General features: G+C 49.0%; 7 protein-coding genes across 7 annotated transcripts; 3 read left to right on the top strand and 4 right to left on the bottom strand.

Moving 5' to 3' along the window:
• Nucleotides 1-65: 65 nt before the first annotated feature.
• Nucleotides 66-7,502, bottom strand: AGABI2DRAFT_206128 (hypothetical protein; the record flags this gene model as incomplete). The annotated part of the gene is made up of 12 exons (XM_006461935.1): nucleotides 66-227; nucleotides 285-697; nucleotides 749-3,607; nucleotides 3,664-3,832; nucleotides 3,884-4,137; nucleotides 4,187-5,037; nucleotides 5,089-6,188; nucleotides 6,250-6,495; nucleotides 6,546-7,190; nucleotides 7,243-7,261; nucleotides 7,326-7,408; nucleotides 7,463-7,502. The coding sequence occupies 12 exons, from the start codon at nucleotides 7,500-7,502 to the stop codon at nucleotides 196-198; spliced, it is 6,711 nt and encodes a 2,236-aa protein (XP_006461998.1). The 3' UTR covers nucleotides 66-195.
• A 170-nt stretch (nucleotides 7,503-7,672) lies between these two features.
• Nucleotides 7,673-8,289, bottom strand: AGABI2DRAFT_223122 (hypothetical protein; the record flags this gene model as incomplete). The annotated part of the gene is made up of 3 exons (XM_006461934.1): nucleotides 7,673-7,901; nucleotides 7,957-8,142; nucleotides 8,205-8,289. Coding segments are annotated over 3 exons (322 nt in total), but the record flags the coding sequence as incomplete, so codon positions are not given.
• A 126-nt stretch (nucleotides 8,290-8,415) lies between these two features.
• AGABI2DRAFT_193342 (hypothetical protein) lies at nucleotides 8,416-9,833 on the bottom strand. Its single transcript, XM_006461933.1, has 7 exons — nucleotides 9,794-9,833; nucleotides 9,721-9,737; nucleotides 9,610-9,656; nucleotides 9,318-9,556; nucleotides 9,016-9,263; nucleotides 8,608-8,948; nucleotides 8,416-8,550 (listed from the first exon to the last, which is right to left on the bottom strand). Exons 2-7 carry the CDS (start codon nucleotides 9,733-9,735, stop codon nucleotides 8,526-8,528), a joined length of 915 nt encoding a protein of 304 aa, XP_006461996.1. The 5' UTR covers nucleotides 9,736-9,737; nucleotides 9,794-9,833; the 3' UTR covers nucleotides 8,416-8,525.
• A 661-nt stretch (nucleotides 9,834-10,494) lies between these two features.
• AGABI2DRAFT_151605 (hypothetical protein) lies at nucleotides 10,495-13,397 on the bottom strand (the record flags this gene model as incomplete). The annotated part of the gene is made up of 2 exons (XM_006461932.1): nucleotides 10,495-12,635; nucleotides 12,689-13,397. 2 exons carry the CDS (start codon nucleotides 13,395-13,397, stop codon nucleotides 10,495-10,497), a joined length of 2,850 nt encoding a protein of 949 aa, XP_006461995.1.
• Nucleotides 13,398-13,517: 120 nt separating this feature from the next.
• On the top strand, nucleotides 13,518-13,750 carry AGABI2DRAFT_136871 (hypothetical protein). The gene has a single exon (XM_006461931.1). It carries the CDS (start codon nucleotides 13,531-13,533, stop codon nucleotides 13,699-13,701), a length of 171 nt encoding a protein of 56 aa, XP_006461994.1. The 5' UTR covers nucleotides 13,518-13,530; the 3' UTR covers nucleotides 13,702-13,750.
• Nucleotides 13,751-14,675, top strand: AGABI2DRAFT_223112 (hypothetical protein). The gene is made up of 3 exons (XM_006461930.1): nucleotides 13,751-14,052; nucleotides 14,108-14,329; nucleotides 14,387-14,675. The coding sequence occupies exons 1-3, from the start codon at nucleotides 13,929-13,931 to the stop codon at nucleotides 14,575-14,577; spliced, it is 537 nt and encodes a 178-aa protein (XP_006461993.1). The 5' UTR covers nucleotides 13,751-13,928; the 3' UTR covers nucleotides 14,578-14,675.
• Nucleotides 14,676-14,690: 15 nt separating this feature from the next.
• AGABI2DRAFT_186076 (hypothetical protein) lies at nucleotides 14,691-16,870 on the top strand (the record flags this gene model as incomplete). The annotated part of the gene is made up of 8 exons (XM_006461929.1): nucleotides 14,691-14,799; nucleotides 14,856-14,975; nucleotides 15,027-15,191; nucleotides 15,243-15,566; nucleotides 15,622-15,656; nucleotides 15,710-15,886; nucleotides 15,944-15,999; nucleotides 16,050-16,870. Exons 1-8 carry the CDS (start codon nucleotides 14,767-14,769, stop codon nucleotides 16,868-16,870), a joined length of 1,731 nt encoding a protein of 576 aa, XP_006461992.1. The 5' UTR covers nucleotides 14,691-14,766.
• Between the last annotated feature and the right edge of the window lie 99 nt (nucleotides 16,871-16,969).

Raw genomic sequence — 16,969 nt, 5'->3', positions numbered from 1 at the left:
AACCCACAAGTGAGATTAGATAATTTAAAGATCACCATGATTCTCAGGCCAACCAGCGTTTATAATTAGAGTTCATGTACGGAATTCCATTTTCGGGAACTATTACTAAAAGCGGTGTGAAGTACATATGAAAGAAGCTATACGTGCAATGTAAGAGAGGTATTTATGACTATAGGTATATCTAGATCTACGCCTCTAAGAGACATTAGCATTAGCATAAGTAGGAACTAGAACATTGTCAGTCAGTTTGATAAACTTTAAAAAGTATCAATAAGATGACCAACCTGGTGATCGAGGGGCACCTTGCAAAGCGTTGATAACTGTAGCGCGCTCGTCTTCCGAAAGCTCATCTGTGAAGCGAAGGAAGCCATCAAGAACTACTTTGCGGTCTTCCTTGGTCAAGTCTACTAAGCGGTGCGCAAGTTGGTCAGCCTTGAGTTGGGCAATCGTTGCGGTGAGATCGAGCTTCTCGAGAGCGGCAGCTTCCTCTTCGTAATTGGCAGGAGGTACGGTTCCAGTAAGGCTCGTCAACAAGCGGAGACGGTCATCGTATGTTGTATCAGGGTTAGCTTCAGCAAGGGATTCAAGGGCTGCCGAACGGGCCACACGAGCACGAACAGCCCAGTAGAAGAAGCGCCGAGCGTTTTTCCATTCAGCAGGCTTGGCACAGCCCTTAGCTTCCATGCGACCAATACGACTATAACATGGGTCAATAAGGGTACAGAAGATGAACTATGAAGTTACTCACTCGTGCAAGTCAACATATAGAAGGGCGATCTGCTTGTAGCTGGGCTGCAGAAGTTGTTCGCGTTGAGCAATAGCGGCCGTAGCGGTGGCACGCTCTTCATCTGACTTTGAAGAGTCCTTACTTTGGCGAACAAGCATGCTATATTCGCTGTCCAGCCGCTCCATCATCCTGAGGATTTTATCCCGTCGCAGTTTGATCTCTACGATACCCTCAGGTTCGAGGACACCAGCACGAGCATCAGCATCGGCGTACATTTCCATCTGCTCAGGGTTGATAGCAGGATCGAGTACAACCCATGCACCACCACGAAGTTCACCGTTCGGGACAATGTAAATGAAGACTGGTTGTTTGTAGCTTGACAGTCCATCGACGATTTTGGAACCTTGCTTGAGAATTTCATCATACATATCTTGCTGGCCACCTGAGAAACCACGCCAGTTCGCAAAGATGATAAGAGGAAGACCTTCGCGGTTGAAGTCGAAGATGGCCTGCGCGGTTTTGTAAGCGGAATTGGGATACCACACTTGACCGGCCTCCATGATGCGCTGTTCAAAGGAGGCAGGGTTGGCAGGGTCAGCAGGAACAATTCGCTCGATGGTACGGGTCTCAACAGCGATGACACCCATGGGAATACCGCCGAGGCGAGCTCGACCGACTACCACGGTCTGCGCCCAACCATTCAAAGTTTCTTGGAATGATCCCTTGTCAAAGAAGCCGCTCTTCCACTGACCAGACGTCTCGTCATGTTTGCCTTCAATGAACCACCTGGGATCGTAAGGCGTTTTGGGGAGTATGTATTCGATGTCACGATCCCAGGAGTCTACTGTCTCCCAGATCGGCAATGGAGCACCTTTGAACTCAGGAACATATGAGAGCCATTCAAGTATTTGAGTGGCACCTTGGAGGTCACTACCAGCAGTAAGATGGGACACGCCGTTTTTGAACATGATTTGGGTACCGCCAAGTTGTAGATTAGAAGTGTAGACCTCACGACCAAGGACCTTGTTAAGGGCACCAGCACCAGTGAGAATAATGGGCTGGCCTTCAACTTGAACGGCACGTTCTCCTAAACGGACGAGATAAGCACCAATACCCACTGATCGGGCGGTGACAAGAGTGATAGTGAATATATCATCGTATGCTCGAGAAGTTTCACCCGCAATCAAACCCGACCCCTTGAGAGATTCAACTCCGAGGCCATCCTGGAGCCCAATAATATCAGTGATCTTAAAGCGCCGTTCGCCTTGATCCTGAATTTCTTCGACATGGACAATGTCCTTGCCCTTCTGTTCAATTTCAATTAGATTGTCTGGAGTCAGATAGAGATAGTTGATCCCTTTCTCGGGATGCTTGTCGTCAATCCAAGCGACAGAGAACAAAGGTAGAAGCTCTTCAGCCACACCGATGCGAGCACCGGAATTGGCGGAGAGATAGATTCGAGGTAAACCTTGTTCACGAGCGTATTGAGTGACATGATAGAAAAATTGGTCTTCCTCGGGACCAAAGGACCCAATCTTGAATGTAATATCGTTGGCAACAACTACGACTCGACGTCCGTGAGGGTATTCCGGTGTGAAGAGAGTGAACACCCAAGCGACCATGCCAAAAGTATTGTTGCCTGGAGCCCTATCAACTTCAACGAGCTGGTCAAGCTCATCGAGGACAAGTTCCTTAGACTCCAAGTAGGTCTTCGGGAAGACCACATTAGGATTGGCGGTGCGTACTTTCTGCCAGAAATTCTGAAGGGCTTTGGAGAAGAGTTCAGGGAAGTCGTAGACATAGGTAGTCCCGTTCAGGTGAGCCTGATAACGCTTGGGCTGTAGAGATTCTCTGGTTGGGTACGACTGATGGACGGGTTGAAGATGGAGTGACCCTTTTTCGCCGATGGATTTAAGCATAGTGGTGCCTCGATCAGTAGTGATCTCTTGATAGCCGTGGTAATTTACAATGAAACCCGAGACGTTTTCAATGATGCAACGGATGGGAGTAACATTGCCTTCTTTATCTTCGAGAGAAAGGCGAATCTCGGAGCCTGTGACATGTAAGCGCCAGAGACGCTTACCGTGGCGCTCAATGAAACCTGAAATAGCGGCCAACACATCGTCATAAGTGACAGCAAGGTTGTAGACGAAGTTCATGAAGATATGGTTGCAGTCTGCATTACGATACTGAGAGCTGACAATTTCCAGAGCATCGAGAATGCCAGTGACGAGACGATCCGTTTCGGAAATTAAGTATTCCGCTGTGCTCATGGCACCACGGAGGCGTCCAGGACGGACAAGAGCGCGAACGAAGAACCTGTTATCTAGCTGGTTTTCGTGGGCAACAGCGTGATAAACATGGATTTGTTTTGTCTCGACGAAAACAGGCTTCAAGGTGTAATTGGAAAGGCGGCTCAGCTCGAGTTGGAAGGCGAGAGCGGGTTCAGTGTTACGAATAGCTTTCTCTTCACCCCATACACCGTTCATCTCGCGGAGCGTATAATAGGTAGGATAGAGGGTTGGTCGGCAGATAAGGAATGTAGCACGGCGAACACCCTTATGCGTGAGCGTCTCGGTATGATCATTGGCAAACTTGATCAGTTTCTCAACCCACTCGCTCTCAGGAAGGTCATCCTCTTCACGGAAAACGCGTAAAGCGATATTCAGGACGTTTGGCGGCTGCACATCCGATCCATATCGTTCCTTGAAATCCTCGTAGTCGAAGACCGGAAGCGTCGCCATAACTTTCGAGAATCCTTTAACAAGTGCTTTCAGATTAGGGAAAGAGGCAATGGCGCCAACGCGGACAGGTTGTGACTGATGGCGACTGATCATATAAGTCAGATCACTGACGGATCCTTGCCTAGCGTGACTTGAACTTGAGCAAGAATTTTAGTTTCAAGAACTTGGAAACTGAAAAAATAAAGGAATCACCTAGGGCCAAATCGAGGCGTTGAAGGGGGTGAATGAGATTGGCCAAGGTTGAAGCGCCAAGTTAAGATATTGGGAACTTCTCCATCATCCAAAGTGTCGCCTTCTTCGTAATCGATGGACAGGAGACTATATGCCCTATATGCGCGGCGCACGTAAACCTCAAAGGCCGCTAGGGGAAAAGATTAGACTCGAATATGCCGATTGAAAACAAAAGGCTCACCAAGGGTGACCAAGGGATCCGAGTGACTGAAGAAACTCGGAAGAACGTCGAAGACGGTATAGCGGGAGTCGCTCAACTCCTTGAGAACATCCGCAGAAGGCGACCTGTTCCCAGATTGGCCAGCTTCACCGTAATAGTTATTTGAAACAGAGTTCTTGAGAACAGTCTCCATTTGGATGCGGCGCTCCTCATGTGAAGGCATCTGACCGAGTATAAGAACTTCTCGAGCCTTGAGACAAACGGCGGTCGAGGACCTGTGATAATGGGTAAATTTGTAGCATGTTGCAAAATAAAATCACCTACTTGGCTTCTAGGGCAGCAAGATCCTGTAAAACCTTGTAGAGTCGACTCTCTGGGTTCGAAACGCTTATTCCTGAGGATTTTATATAGTCAAGGATAGTGAGCACTAGTTTGACCTTGCTTTGGGCCTTGATGTGGCTCAAAACAAAACCTATGGCCTTATCCAAATCATCCTTGTATTGTTCGCGAAGGGCAAGAACGCGAGCTTCGATGCTCCCGCCGAACAATTTTTCAGTGGCCTCATACCGTCCAAGGAGATTGGCCAAAACCGAAATTTCATGGCCCTTGGCGCCACCAAGGTGACGCTCTGCAATCTCGAATAGAACGGATAGTTGCATGCGCACTTTTGACTTATCAGCAGCAGGAACTTCAGCAATTATGTGGTGCTCAAGAGCCTTCTTAATGCGTCCAGCAGGGAACTCGCGACCATCTCCCTTAGCCTTTGCAGCATCCATAGCAGAACGAATGCTTTCCTCCAGCTTGGGTGAAATGCGACCGGAGAGCGAGGAGAGCACTGAGTTGGTTTCGTCATAGGGAAGTGCGGGATCATGAAGGACAGCGACAAGGTCCTTGAAAGTACCAGCCATGATGGACTGGTTATCGTAACCATCCAGTATATCATTTAGGACACCCAAAGCGTAACTGAGACGTTGGTGCGGTTTATTTCCGATGAGTCCTGGAGTGCCTAGAGGAGGGAGGAGCCCATCAAACGGCTTGGCGTGATTCACCCGAGCCGGGTCATCGAGAGTCAGGATACCGAGGATGTCCCCGGGCTCAAGACTGACTCCAGGTTGTTTGATTAGTTGTACAATACCATCTTCGGATGCGACGAGGGGCATATACATCTTCATGACCTGGAAGAGGCTAAGTAATTCCATTCTAACATACTAAAAAAAATTACGAACCTCGATTTCAGCATATTGTTCACCAGCATTGATATGATCCCCACTGTCGACAAAGTACCGTACCAGTTTACCAGGACTCGGACTTCGAAGTTGAGTAGGATCGTTCTCCTGCTCAATGAGACAGGTCTTTGAATCGATCATCAAACGAAGGGCGCCGACCTCTTCGCGCCAGTAGATAGTGTGGCTGCGGCCATCCAAGAGAACTAGGAGACCACCATCGGCCAGAGGACGAGCACCGACCATGGTACGCCCGCCGTTAAGATAAAGAGTCCAAGTGGTGACTGAAGAGCGAGCGCAAGTGAAAGAATAGCGAACATTTTCATATATGAAATCGACGCCGAATACAGTCTTCAAGACGTCGCGAGCAGGGACTTGACCTTTGTCAAGGATGCGCTTGTACTCATACCAGCATGCTTCGGAAGCAATATGAGCTTTGGTAACCGCCCCACAGACGACGGCAAGGGTAAAGTCGGGACGATCAGCGGTGAGTTTGTTGCTGATAAGCGAGTCGAGCCAGCCCGTAGTGAATTTATTATCTTTGAATGCCTCCAACTGGAGGAGTTTGATAAGATACTCAACAGTGGTGCGAAAGTCACCACGAATGCTAAGCTCTCCCAATGCAATGATCATGTTCTTTCGAGATTCGCTTCGATCTTCGCCGTAAGCAAAGATGTGACCAAATTGGGAGTCAGCGAACTCATGAAGGCCACCAGCGGTACCAACAGAGAAGTAGCCCCAAACGTTAGTGCTCGAGCGAAAGTTGAGTTCTTGAAGGGAGCCCGAAGATGGCTTGAACCCGGCATCAGGATTTTCGGCTGTGATACGAACCGCGACAACATGTCCCTTTGGTTTAGGTTTGCGTTGCAACTGATTCGATTCGGGCTTTGTCATATCAAAGTCGATTTCGGAGGACCCTGTCGGAGCGACACCATAAAAGGTTCTAATATGCCGGATCCGGTGAAGGGGGATACCCATAGCAATCTGTAGTTGAGCAGCGGGAAGGTTGACACCCGTGACCATTTCTGTAGTGGGGTGCTCGACTTGAAGACGAGGGTTAAGCTCAAGGAAGTAAAAGTAGTCATCCTCGTGGCTATAGAGATCTGTGACGCAGTGGAATGAGACGAACACATCGGGAAATAACACAAGCAAAAAAAAACATACATTCCACGGTACCGGCACTAACATAACCAACAAGCTTTGAGAGACGAACAGCAGCCTGCTCCATGCGTTCAAATGTATCTTCGTTTGCGATAGTCACAGGTGCCTCTTCTATGATCTTCTGGTGGCGACGTTGAACAGAACAGTCGCGACCAAAAAGGGAAATCGCATCTCCATACTGATCTGCCAGGAGCTGAACTTCCAAGTGACGAGCCTGTCCTGCGAGCTTCATAATGAAAATGGGCGACCCTACCATGGGTTAGGATAATACAAGTGGTCTCGGTGGCCCGGAAGCGCACCTGGGATCTCTCCTTCAACAGCATGGAAAGCATTTTTGAACTGATCTGGGCGTTCGACTTTACGAATACCCTTTCCTCCTCCACCTTCACTGGCCTTGATCATGACTGGCCATCCAATTTGTTCCGCACGTTTCAAGCCGTCCTCAACAGTTTCCACGCAAGCTTGAGCATACACACTGTCCGGAACAGTCACATAGCCGGCCTCACTTAGAACAGTTTCTGTAATCCCTGTACCGGACCAGGACATAGTAGGAACATCCGCACTCTGTGCAACGATGGTACTTGAAATTTTGTCACCTAAGCTGCGCATAGCAGTCCCTGGAGGACCTATGAAAACGATCTTGTGTTTGCTCGCAGCAAGAGACTCTGGTAGCTTCGGGTTTTCGGAGGCATGGCCCCAACCGGCCCAAACGGCATGAACACCAGCACGCTCGGCGACATCAACGATGAGATCGACGTTTGCATAATTGTTGTTATTCGATCCACCTGGTACTTCAATATAGCGATCGGCCATGCGAATATATTCAGCATTGACTTTGAGATCTTCGGGAGTGGCCATCACCGTAAACTCGATCTCGCGGTCGCCACCAAAAGTTTCGTAGCTCCATTGCCGAATTGAGCGAATCTCTTTTACAGCAGCAATTCCTAAGTCAAGGATTAGTTTTGTGAGCGGATGTGCAGAGTGGCACCAACGCACCATTATTGGCGATGAGGACCTATGGAACCGCAAGATATGAATGAGCAAGCCGATCGAGACATAGATATTGAAGATACGCGTACTTTTGTGATCACAGTGTGTCCACCGTGCGACTGGACGAAGTTTTTGACACTACTAGGCGGAGCCTTGTCGAGAGAGTTACCACCTGGAAGAAAAAATGAATTGGGGGACGGGAGTGGAGATATTATAATCGGTTTACCAATGAAGTGTTGCACTCTGGAATGGTCATATACAGACATTAGATACAGCTGGTGTGAAGCTGCACTGGGAGGGGGAAATGGAAGAAGGAAGAGAGGAAGAAGGTTTGTTCTTGACCTTAGCCGCTTCCTCCGCTGGGGTCCCCAAAAATCAGTGATGGTGATGGATTACCTCAGCCCCCCATGTTCATCCACGATATTGCCCCAGAAAGTTCAAAGTCAAGAAATTAGTTATATTGCTGAGTGGAGATTTATGCTAGATTTTTGAAATGTAACAGACGCGTATAACTTTATGCAGTGGGATCTAAGCCGACTTTTCACGGAGGAGCAGACAATACCGGCCCGAAGAAAGTGTCCGCTCCTCGCCTCTACCAATGCAAGCCGTGCAATTTACTCTTTGATCTTAGCCAAGATTTCAGAGTCTTTGAAGAGGAAATATTCCTAATCACCAGCGTCAAGATACATTCCACGGTCGAAACAAATATAAAAGACGCACCTCTTCACCAACTTTGATGGGATTCCCTCCCCACCCAGGAAGAAGCACGCGGTCACCAGATTGTACGCTCGTCGGGACTACTTTGCCATTCTTGTCAGGAGCGCCTGGACCAACAGCAATAACGGTAGCCTCGGGTAGGGGGTTGTTGGTGACAGAGCTGGGAAGGAGGATACCAGAAGCAGTTTTCTAATGAACGGAGTCGCGTGAGTCAACTGGAGGTGAAGGAACAGCAAGACTCAAAAGCGCACTGTATCAGGTTTGAAACGCTGGACGAGGACGCGGTCAAACAGAGGGATGACGGACTTGATGGACCTGAAAGTTGCTTGGGCAGCCTATGAAATTGAGTTCAGTATCAACATTGAAAGAGTTTATAGTACACGAACCATTAAGATAGGTGGGTAAGTATGAAGGTCCTACAGTAACAAGGAAAAGTTGCACGTCGAGTTCACACCGGAATTAAACTTTTCGACAGTGTTTGGTTCTATTTGTTACATACTACTCGAACGAAATTTGAATTGATATCCCCGAACATCCGGGACTCCAAAGTAATACATTCATAAGCAGCCCGTCTACCGATGGACCATCGTCCGCCCACTAAACCGAATATCAATCAGATACTGCTGGACGCCAGGAGTCAATATAGACACTCACCTAACCGTCTTCTTTTCACCCGTGGCCACTTCTGCCTTGGCACGATTCAATACTTTCTGGAATTCTGTCACCCGAGCCCGCATGCGAGAGTGCATGTACGCCTTAGAACACTTGATGTGATAATGCAAATAATCACGGAACAACTGGATGTGTGATATCGTCGCAGCCGCCACATCGGGTTTTGAGAAATGCCGAGGAAAGAGTACAAAGGTGACATAGCCTGTGTCTTCAGTACTTCTCAGACCTGCGATATGACGAATTTCAAGGGGAGGATCGCGATTCGTGTAGAGAACCTGAGGCGCATTCTGAATCGATGGTTGCCTACGAGCATCAACGAATTCCTATCCAGATTCAACATCAGAAATCGAGTGCCGCCGTAATATAGGGAAACCATTTATTCATATTCACCTGCAAGAACACTTTGCCAAAGATGCGGTCTGTCTCCTCTCTGAAGATGGTAGAGAAAATGACGGTAACTCTGTCGGGCGAAGCCTGGACGTAGATAGCTTCTTCGTCCCGGTAATGGATTTCCATCAGTTCTGCCTTTCCTCCAGACGTCTCCAACTCCTTCTGTTCCTGGAATGCACGCTCGAAAGTTGCAGATAGTGCATTTCTCTTTAACATCGCAATCGACATTACGAATGCATCCCGCGATTCTGAATAGTTCATTGTCAGCTCCCCAAATATAATCTAATCGAGTCTAAACTCACCAGGATCCTGCGGGACTTGCTCCAAGTCGATCATCAAGCTAACATTATACTCATTCTCAGGTTGGTCTAACACCAACGCCCCGTATTCTCGTTTCAAAATATCCACAGCACCGTATCTGGCCAGTTCGTCCCAACATCGGATGTTCATAGACAGCAGTATCATAGTCTTCTTATCTCCCGATGTTAAATGGAAGCGTACGCCATCGAAATCAACGAACTGGACATCGAGGGTCGAAGGCCTAGACATATATTGTGAAGTGACAGAACAAGAGTAAACACGCCATGGACAAACTTTGCGATCTTGTCTAAGAGGGTAGTTTGAATGATCGTGTTATGAGGCTGCAAGCAAATTACATCCCATGAGCCAAGTGAGGGTTATTAGGGGCTTCAACCTCAGGCTTACTTCCAGGAGAATCATCGCTGAGCCAGATAAGTCTTAGCTGAAACGGTCCCCTTTGTAGGTTGAATCTACATACCGTGCAATAAATGTAGTTGTGGTCGAGTGAACAAACAAACACCATCGTACATCCATAACGATTTACTCTGAATCTGATGACCACGTGTTGTACTACCGCAGCTCGCAGGTCGTCTCCTTCCTACCGATCTGAGAACTACCGACCGCTGAAAGCCTTAGAGCTACGGGACTAATCTTTACCAAATGATGCCCCTCAGGCTCACATACATCAAGTTCATCACACTTCCACCCTGTAGGCGCCACTAACCTGTCGACTGAGCCAACTGCCCAAAACCTCGAGAAAATGAAATGCAATACATATCTATTGGTAAACTCCAGCATAGCATTGTGTCGGTATATAGTGGTGAAGCCATGCCGTCAATAGTCATTGTCAATAATTTGAGCAGATGGTGGTGTAAATTATATAGGGCACCACCAAGTCTCAATCAGAACGACGACAGTCTCTCAAAACCGGAGAACCTGAAAAGAAGAAAAGAGAAAGCAGAGGAAATAGAAGATGGAAAAAGGGAATAAAGAAACCAGCGTCATTAGAGGGAAAATATTTAAGCATGCTATTTGCCCAACAATAAGCGTTTCTGTTTCTGGATTAAGGGGGTAGTGTCTAAATAAAATGAGGGAGAAGAAAACATGTGCTCCTTGGACAACGACTATAAAGGTCCCAGCTACTACAACTTCCATCGCAGTCCATTACTTCATGATATATTAAACGACCCTTCGCTGTTGCTGCCAAAGAGTTGCAAGCGGCAGATCCTCTTCTTCTCCACTACCAGCTTCATTTGACTTTGGTCGTCTCATATGCGGCTGTGAACTTGGGTTGATGGCATGCACACTTGACCCTTTCCGTGCTTTCGCGCCATTTACCTGGTGAGCCGGTATAGCAGTGGCCGATAGCGAGCGTCCAGGTCGACCTCCCACCCCACCGAATCCATCTTGTGGTAACGATGCGTTGTGTTTTTGCTGCATTGGAGCAAAATTAGCCGGAGGTGTTCGCGACCTTTTTGGAGAGGGGCTCCGTTGTCGCTGGACGTTATTTGGTGGTGCCCACTGTTCTGTCGGTGCCATCGCTCCCGGGGGTAGCGTCTTCTGCTTGCCGTCGTAAAACGGCTGCTCGGCACCACGGGCAGGCTGCGGCGATACAGGTTTGGGTGATGAATTCTGATATTGCTGGGGTTGCTGTCGGTGGTACGAATGACCACCAGCTCCGTTAGTTGAAGCAGGTCCCCGTCCCGTTTGCTGGTTTGAGGGCATATTATAATTCCCATATTCCTGTTCCATGACACGATGTTGCATTTCATACTGGGGCCCTCTGACTGGCATCTCTGCCCGTCGCCCACCCACACCGCCGGTAGGCGTTTTTGTTAGTGAACCCCTTTTACCAGACTCTTTCTTCTTCATCTCCAGCTCTTTTTCCCTTTCTAGCCTTTCCAGCGCCTCCTTTTCCAGCCTTTCCCTTTGCTCTTGTTCCAACCGTTCCTTCTCCCGCAACTCTTGATCTGCATCGGTATCCTGTGCATTAGTGTGAACTGCCTCATCCGAGCCCGCTGTCGCCGCCACACCGTTAGGCTGATCTTGCACTGAGGGTGAAGGGTTCTGAGGTTTATTGATGACACCCAGGTACCAGAACATCAAATTACTGATTAGAACTTGTTCATATAACGGTCGGCGGGGATTCGCGAGTTTGATATGGCTCAACCTATAGATGGCCCTTTCCACGTGTATAGGATAACGCGCATAAGGATTTGCCCCTTGAACTAATCCAGGAGATGGAGGAGGGACATAATTCTTTGACGACTTAGAAGCTCCGAGAAGTGCCTGAGCAGCCTCTCGTCCAGCGGTTCCTCCGACCATTGATGGCGTAATATCAGAGTCTTGCTTCTTCTTCGATCCTCCAAACAAAGCGCCAAAAAAGCCGGAGTCTTTTTCTTTGTCCGGTCGTTCTCTGTTTTCCTTCTCCTTGTCCTGCTTGGACTTTTTACTAGTTTTGTCGCCGCCCCAGATTCCGAACAGACCCTTTTTGTCCTTTTCTCTCCGAGACGGAGCGGATTGACGGGGTGGATGGGCTTGTGTTTGGTGTGGTTGAGTCGAATGTTCGGGCTGGGCAGGAGCAATCTGCGGTGCCACTTGTTGGGCTATCGATGGAGGGGATGGTTGCGGTGGATGTTGGACGGGCGACGGGTGGGGAGGAGCCACTTCTAGGTCGTTCTGGGGGTAGCCATCTACAGCTGCAGGTGGCGAAGGTGTCCGGGAAGACGTAGAAGGTCGATCCTCATTCTCTGGTTCTTGTGTCAGAGGTTGCTGAAGGACTGGACCAAAAGCATCAAGAAGTTGAGTCTGTATCTCAGGCAAGGCTAACTGTGGTGCTTCGGGAGTTTGTCGAGATGATTGCGGATCGCGGGGAGGTGATGCTGGGGGTGATGGTGATTGCAGCGGTGGCGACGCTGCCATGTTGGGAGTGTAGATAGTCTGTTCGTCTTCCTCATCTCGGGCGTAAGCATCGAATATCAACGTTTCGTCACTGTACGAGTCAGGCCTTTGGTTAGTTAAACCCTCGTCGGAAAATGTTTGGCGACGTTGAGGAGTGGATTCCGTTTCGACGGAAGTGTCTCCATGATCGCTCGAAGAGAAGTCGCTGGAAGTACGTTGATCCGCAGCGGGTGGAAGAGTCGCTGCCCTTAATCCTCTTTTCGAACTCCCAAATCGGTGGCCATTTCCGTCTCCCGGAAGCCCAGGTTTTCTGATTTTAGTGCGAGCGGCGCGACGAAGGATATTTCCAGGTGGGGGAACGATGATGGGAGCATCGGCTTCGTCGCCCATCTCAGTTGGGCTGCCCATCCTGTCGACGGCTGTATGATAGAGGAAATGAGCACACGATAGCTCTTCATCGAATAGAACGAACCTGAAGGCGGGAGGTTTAGACTGAGGCTTCTCCTGAGAAGGGTCCTGAGTTTTGAGGGATCATCACTCTCGGAGGCCTCTTCGGCAAGCTGCTCGAGTCGCTGTAGATCAGTGAAGGTGATTTGGGTAACTGGGTTATGAAGGTAGGTGCGGTTGCGCCTGAGGGGAACTATGGTTTCTTGTTCAATACCGTCATTTTCACGAGGCTGGTATTGCCTTCGAAGCATAGACCGTTTGCGTCCGAGAGCCGAAGAAGAGGAAGCAGCAGAGGGCACCCGAGTAAGGTCACCACCACCTTCGGATGGGGGAACGGTGCGTGCATGTTCTTTGAGAAAGGCACGAAATTCAGCGGGAGCGATCTCTGGGTGAACACTTGCAGGGACCCAGAAGAGGTGGAAGGGATCGTCCGTTGCACTGGCGGACGATGCATCGCCGCCGACGGATTCGGTGCTGCTAGCGCCATGACTGCTACGATCGGAAGAGGACCTGGTAAAGGAGCTGCCAGAAGAACTGCTGGGAGACCTGTGTGGTGAAGTCGGGGATCCGGCTGGCCTAGCTCTGGAGGTCGAGGAGGATATTGGAGCTTGGATGGGGAGGTCGGGGTCGATTGTGAGGGCGCCGGGAGTGGTGGAACGACGTCTGATGTCGCGGAGGGCCTCTACTTCACGCTGTATCTCATATTCTGAAGGCTGAAGGGTTCGGGAGGACATGGAGGAGTTACGGCAGAATGAACAGGAGACCGTCAGCGACGACGACAACGAGAGTGGGGAGGTGAGGAGTGACGGAGGAGGGAAAGGTGGTGGTGGTGGGGGAGAAGAGTGGTATTTGGACACATCAAGCATCATGTATTGCTACACTAGATCATGTACTCTAAGTAAACTAGCGAGTGCGGCTTGGCTGCTTTGTGAGCGCTGCATTTTCACGGCGGAGCTCGAGGATGACGGCCTGCGAAGGCCGATCAGCACGGTGAACAGGGAGGAAGAACAGAACAGACAGCGAGCGCATCAGGATTAACGCCGGTCTCGATCATGCCTATGCACGTTGCAAGGGTCTCTTTGTCGAGCTGTGTGTTGAGGAGCTGGGAGATGTCGTGCAGGACTGCAGCAAGTCAGTCAGATGGAAAATAACATAGCACAAAGCAAAGCAATCAAGTAAAAAAAAAACAAGAAAACTGACTGTCGAGAGTCTGCTGGGCGTTGTTGTGGGTGGACATTGCAAGTTGCTAAGTTCCCACCACGATCATGAAGAAAGAAAAAATATTCCATCCCAACTCGCGCAAGGCCGACCAGCTCGCCAGAAAATCTCTCCGCGTCGCAAAACTGCACGCTCTCTCCTCAAAGCGCGCCCAGAAACAAACCTCTCGCCGTAAGCGCATCCCTTTTTTTTTTTAATTACGTCGGCTCTTATCTGCATGCCCTAGTCGACTTTTACGGCTTCTTCTTCCATTCCTTGCCCCCTCTCGACCCCGCCCTTACCCTCGACGACCTCCATGCCCTGATCCGCGAAGTGTGGCTCGCCCGCCACGATCAAGAGCTCGAGCTCGAGTCCGCCGCCCGGAAAAAGGGCCGGCCAAAGAGCATCAAAGTGACAAATCTCGAGGACATCAAAGCCGTCGAGTCCGAAACTTATCGCACCGGCATGGGTGTGTATTGTGTCCTCCCAGTACCTGCCTCATCGTGCCTGATAGATCTCCTTCCAGAGGTGCCTGACCTGACACATCCTGTGAATGTCACTCTCTTTCGCCAATGGGACCAAACAGATCTCCAATATGTCCAGCAGTTACGACATATCCGCATTTTCAGCCAGCAACCTCAACAGTCCGTCGTTACCCTACCCGGACAACACCCCTTCTTGAACCCAAAAGACAACATGGTCGTAGACCTATCTTGAAGTGTAAACTCAAGCGCTTACCGCCGCCGGCGTGAATTGCACGTTGCATAAAATTAAATCTGTATCAAAGTATTAATATATGTACATGTTGCCAGGCCGATCTCCTGCCCATACCGCAGTCCAGACCCTAGAATATCGTACCGGAGCCTACTTAATCCCAACTCCATTCCATCGGTGCACTCATTTCACATGGCTGTTACAGGACGTCCCCGGGTCCTCATCGTGAGTCTCTTTCGCCCCATTGTCATCGTCCTCGTCAACCCGTTTCTGGACCACAGGTCGGCGCAGGCCCTTCTGGTTTGACACTAGCCCTCTCTCTACTCCAAAATGACATTCCAGTCCGCATTATTGAAAAAAATTCCGCTCCACGGCTCGGTCAACGGGGAGCAGGATTAATGGTCAGTGCATACCCTCCTTCTCATTCCTGCTTCTTATTCTTTTTTTCCTAGCCTCGTTCATTGGAGGTTTTCACCACACTTCGAATAATTGACCAAATCATGCACCGCGCCATTGCTACACCTCGCGTCCGGAAATATCATGTTGCCGAAGACCCAGAGTCATTCGAAGAATACGATATGCACCCTCCCCAAATCCCAAACCCGAGAGTTCCCTATGTACGTCATGATTGTCAAATTCATCTACCCGTACTTATTTCTTGGCTCTAGCTAAGTCCCATGATGTTGGGTCAGAATCATGTCGAACATATCCTCCACAGTACACTTGCGGGATACGGCTGTACAGTGGAACTTGGCACAGAATTGAAATCATTCGAACAGTTTGATGATCATGTTCAGGCAACACTGCAGGTCAGAGGTATGGAACAAGATGCTCAAGGTGTTGAAGAAATTTCTTCGTATGAATACATGATCGGCACAGACGGGGCCAGGGGTATTGTGAGGAAACAGCTCGGTCTGAGTTTCCTCGGAGAAACGAGGGTAATCGATAACTTTGTCGTGGGTGACATGAAAGTTGAGGGTTTATTGCCCAACGTGGGTGTCATGCTTTTTCCGTCTGGCTTTTTGGCTGATCGATTATGTTCTTTAGCGTTGGCACATGTGGGGTGATCCCGCGACTCTCATGTCAGTAAAATTAATTGCCAAGAGATCACTCACGCTAACTCATTCTATTTCAGGGCTAGCCTACGAGCGACCGAGGAACCGGGACTCTTCAATTTTCTTTTGGCGGGGAAGAACGTTAACCACGCCGAGCTTGCTTTCAATCAAGATTTGCTTCGCAAAGTCCTCACGGAAGCTACAGGCAATCGTCCTGACCTGGTGTTTAGAGAATGCCCATGGATATCCTCCTATACGTCAGTCTTTTCTAGCATGCCCCCGTACGTCCATACTTAATTTTGTCTTCTTTTCAGTCCCAACATCAGAATGGTTAACAAATTTCGTGTTCGCCGTGTTTTCGTCGCCGGAGGTATGCAAGTAGTTTCAGCCATCACCTTTCCAATTAAATTAATTCCGCAGATTCTGCACATGTCAACAGTCCGACGGGCGGTCAAGGGATGAATACGGGTCTTCAAGACACTCTCAATCTTGGTTGGAAGCTTGCCTTGGTCCTGAAAAGGCTCTCATCTCCGAGCCTCTTAGACACATTCACCGAAGAACGCTTACCAGTCGTCGAAGAAATGCTCAAACAGACAACCAAGGTCCTGAGCATGACCTTCAAAGAAGGGCAAGAAAAACCCTGGGACAAAAACTCTAGTCTCTTCCAATTTGGTGCCAACTACCGATGGAGTTCTATCGTCCTCGATGAGCGAAATATTCTTCAAGGGAATCAAGAAACAGAGGAAGAAGACGAGTTTATGAATGACTATGAACAAAATGATATTGATTCCTATGGTGGCCGAAGTTGCCTTGATGGCGATCTTCATGCAGGCGACCGTGCGCCTGATGCGCCTGCATTAATCGACCGTACACCCTCATCTCTCTTCAGCACTTCATTCACTCTGTTTAGAGTCTTTGGATCATCCTACCACACCGTCCTCATCTTTCCCGACTTGGCTGATCCATTACCTGTGCTCAAGCATTTACAAACCTACCCCACGGGCCTCATCCATACCGTCATTATAATACGTCCAGGAAGGGTGGTATCAAACGAAGCCACAACGCTTGCAGATTTTGTACTTGAAGATCGAAGAGGCCATGCTCATGATGCCTATATTGGCAACAGAAATTGTGGCGTTATCATTGTTCGGCCTGATGGTTTTATTGGTGCCATCGCTGAGAATGGACACTCTATCCACAAATACTTCCTTACCCTCTTTTCTCAATTGAAGGACTCTTGAAAACACAACAAACTTCAATTCTTTGTTTTCTTGGGATCAGTTTTTTTTTTTCGCAATTTATGTAAATATATCAATCGCAGTATAATCAACACAACATTA

The sequence above is a fragment of the Agaricus bisporus genome (genome assembly GCF_000300575.1).
Source record: "Agaricus bisporus var. bisporus H97 unplaced genomic scaffold AGABI2scaffold_6, whole genome shotgun sequence".
NCBI classification, from domain to species: domain Eukaryota; kingdom Fungi; phylum Basidiomycota; class Agaricomycetes; order Agaricales; family Agaricaceae; genus Agaricus; species Agaricus bisporus.
This window is presented reverse-complemented; position numbering and strand designations above follow the sequence as displayed.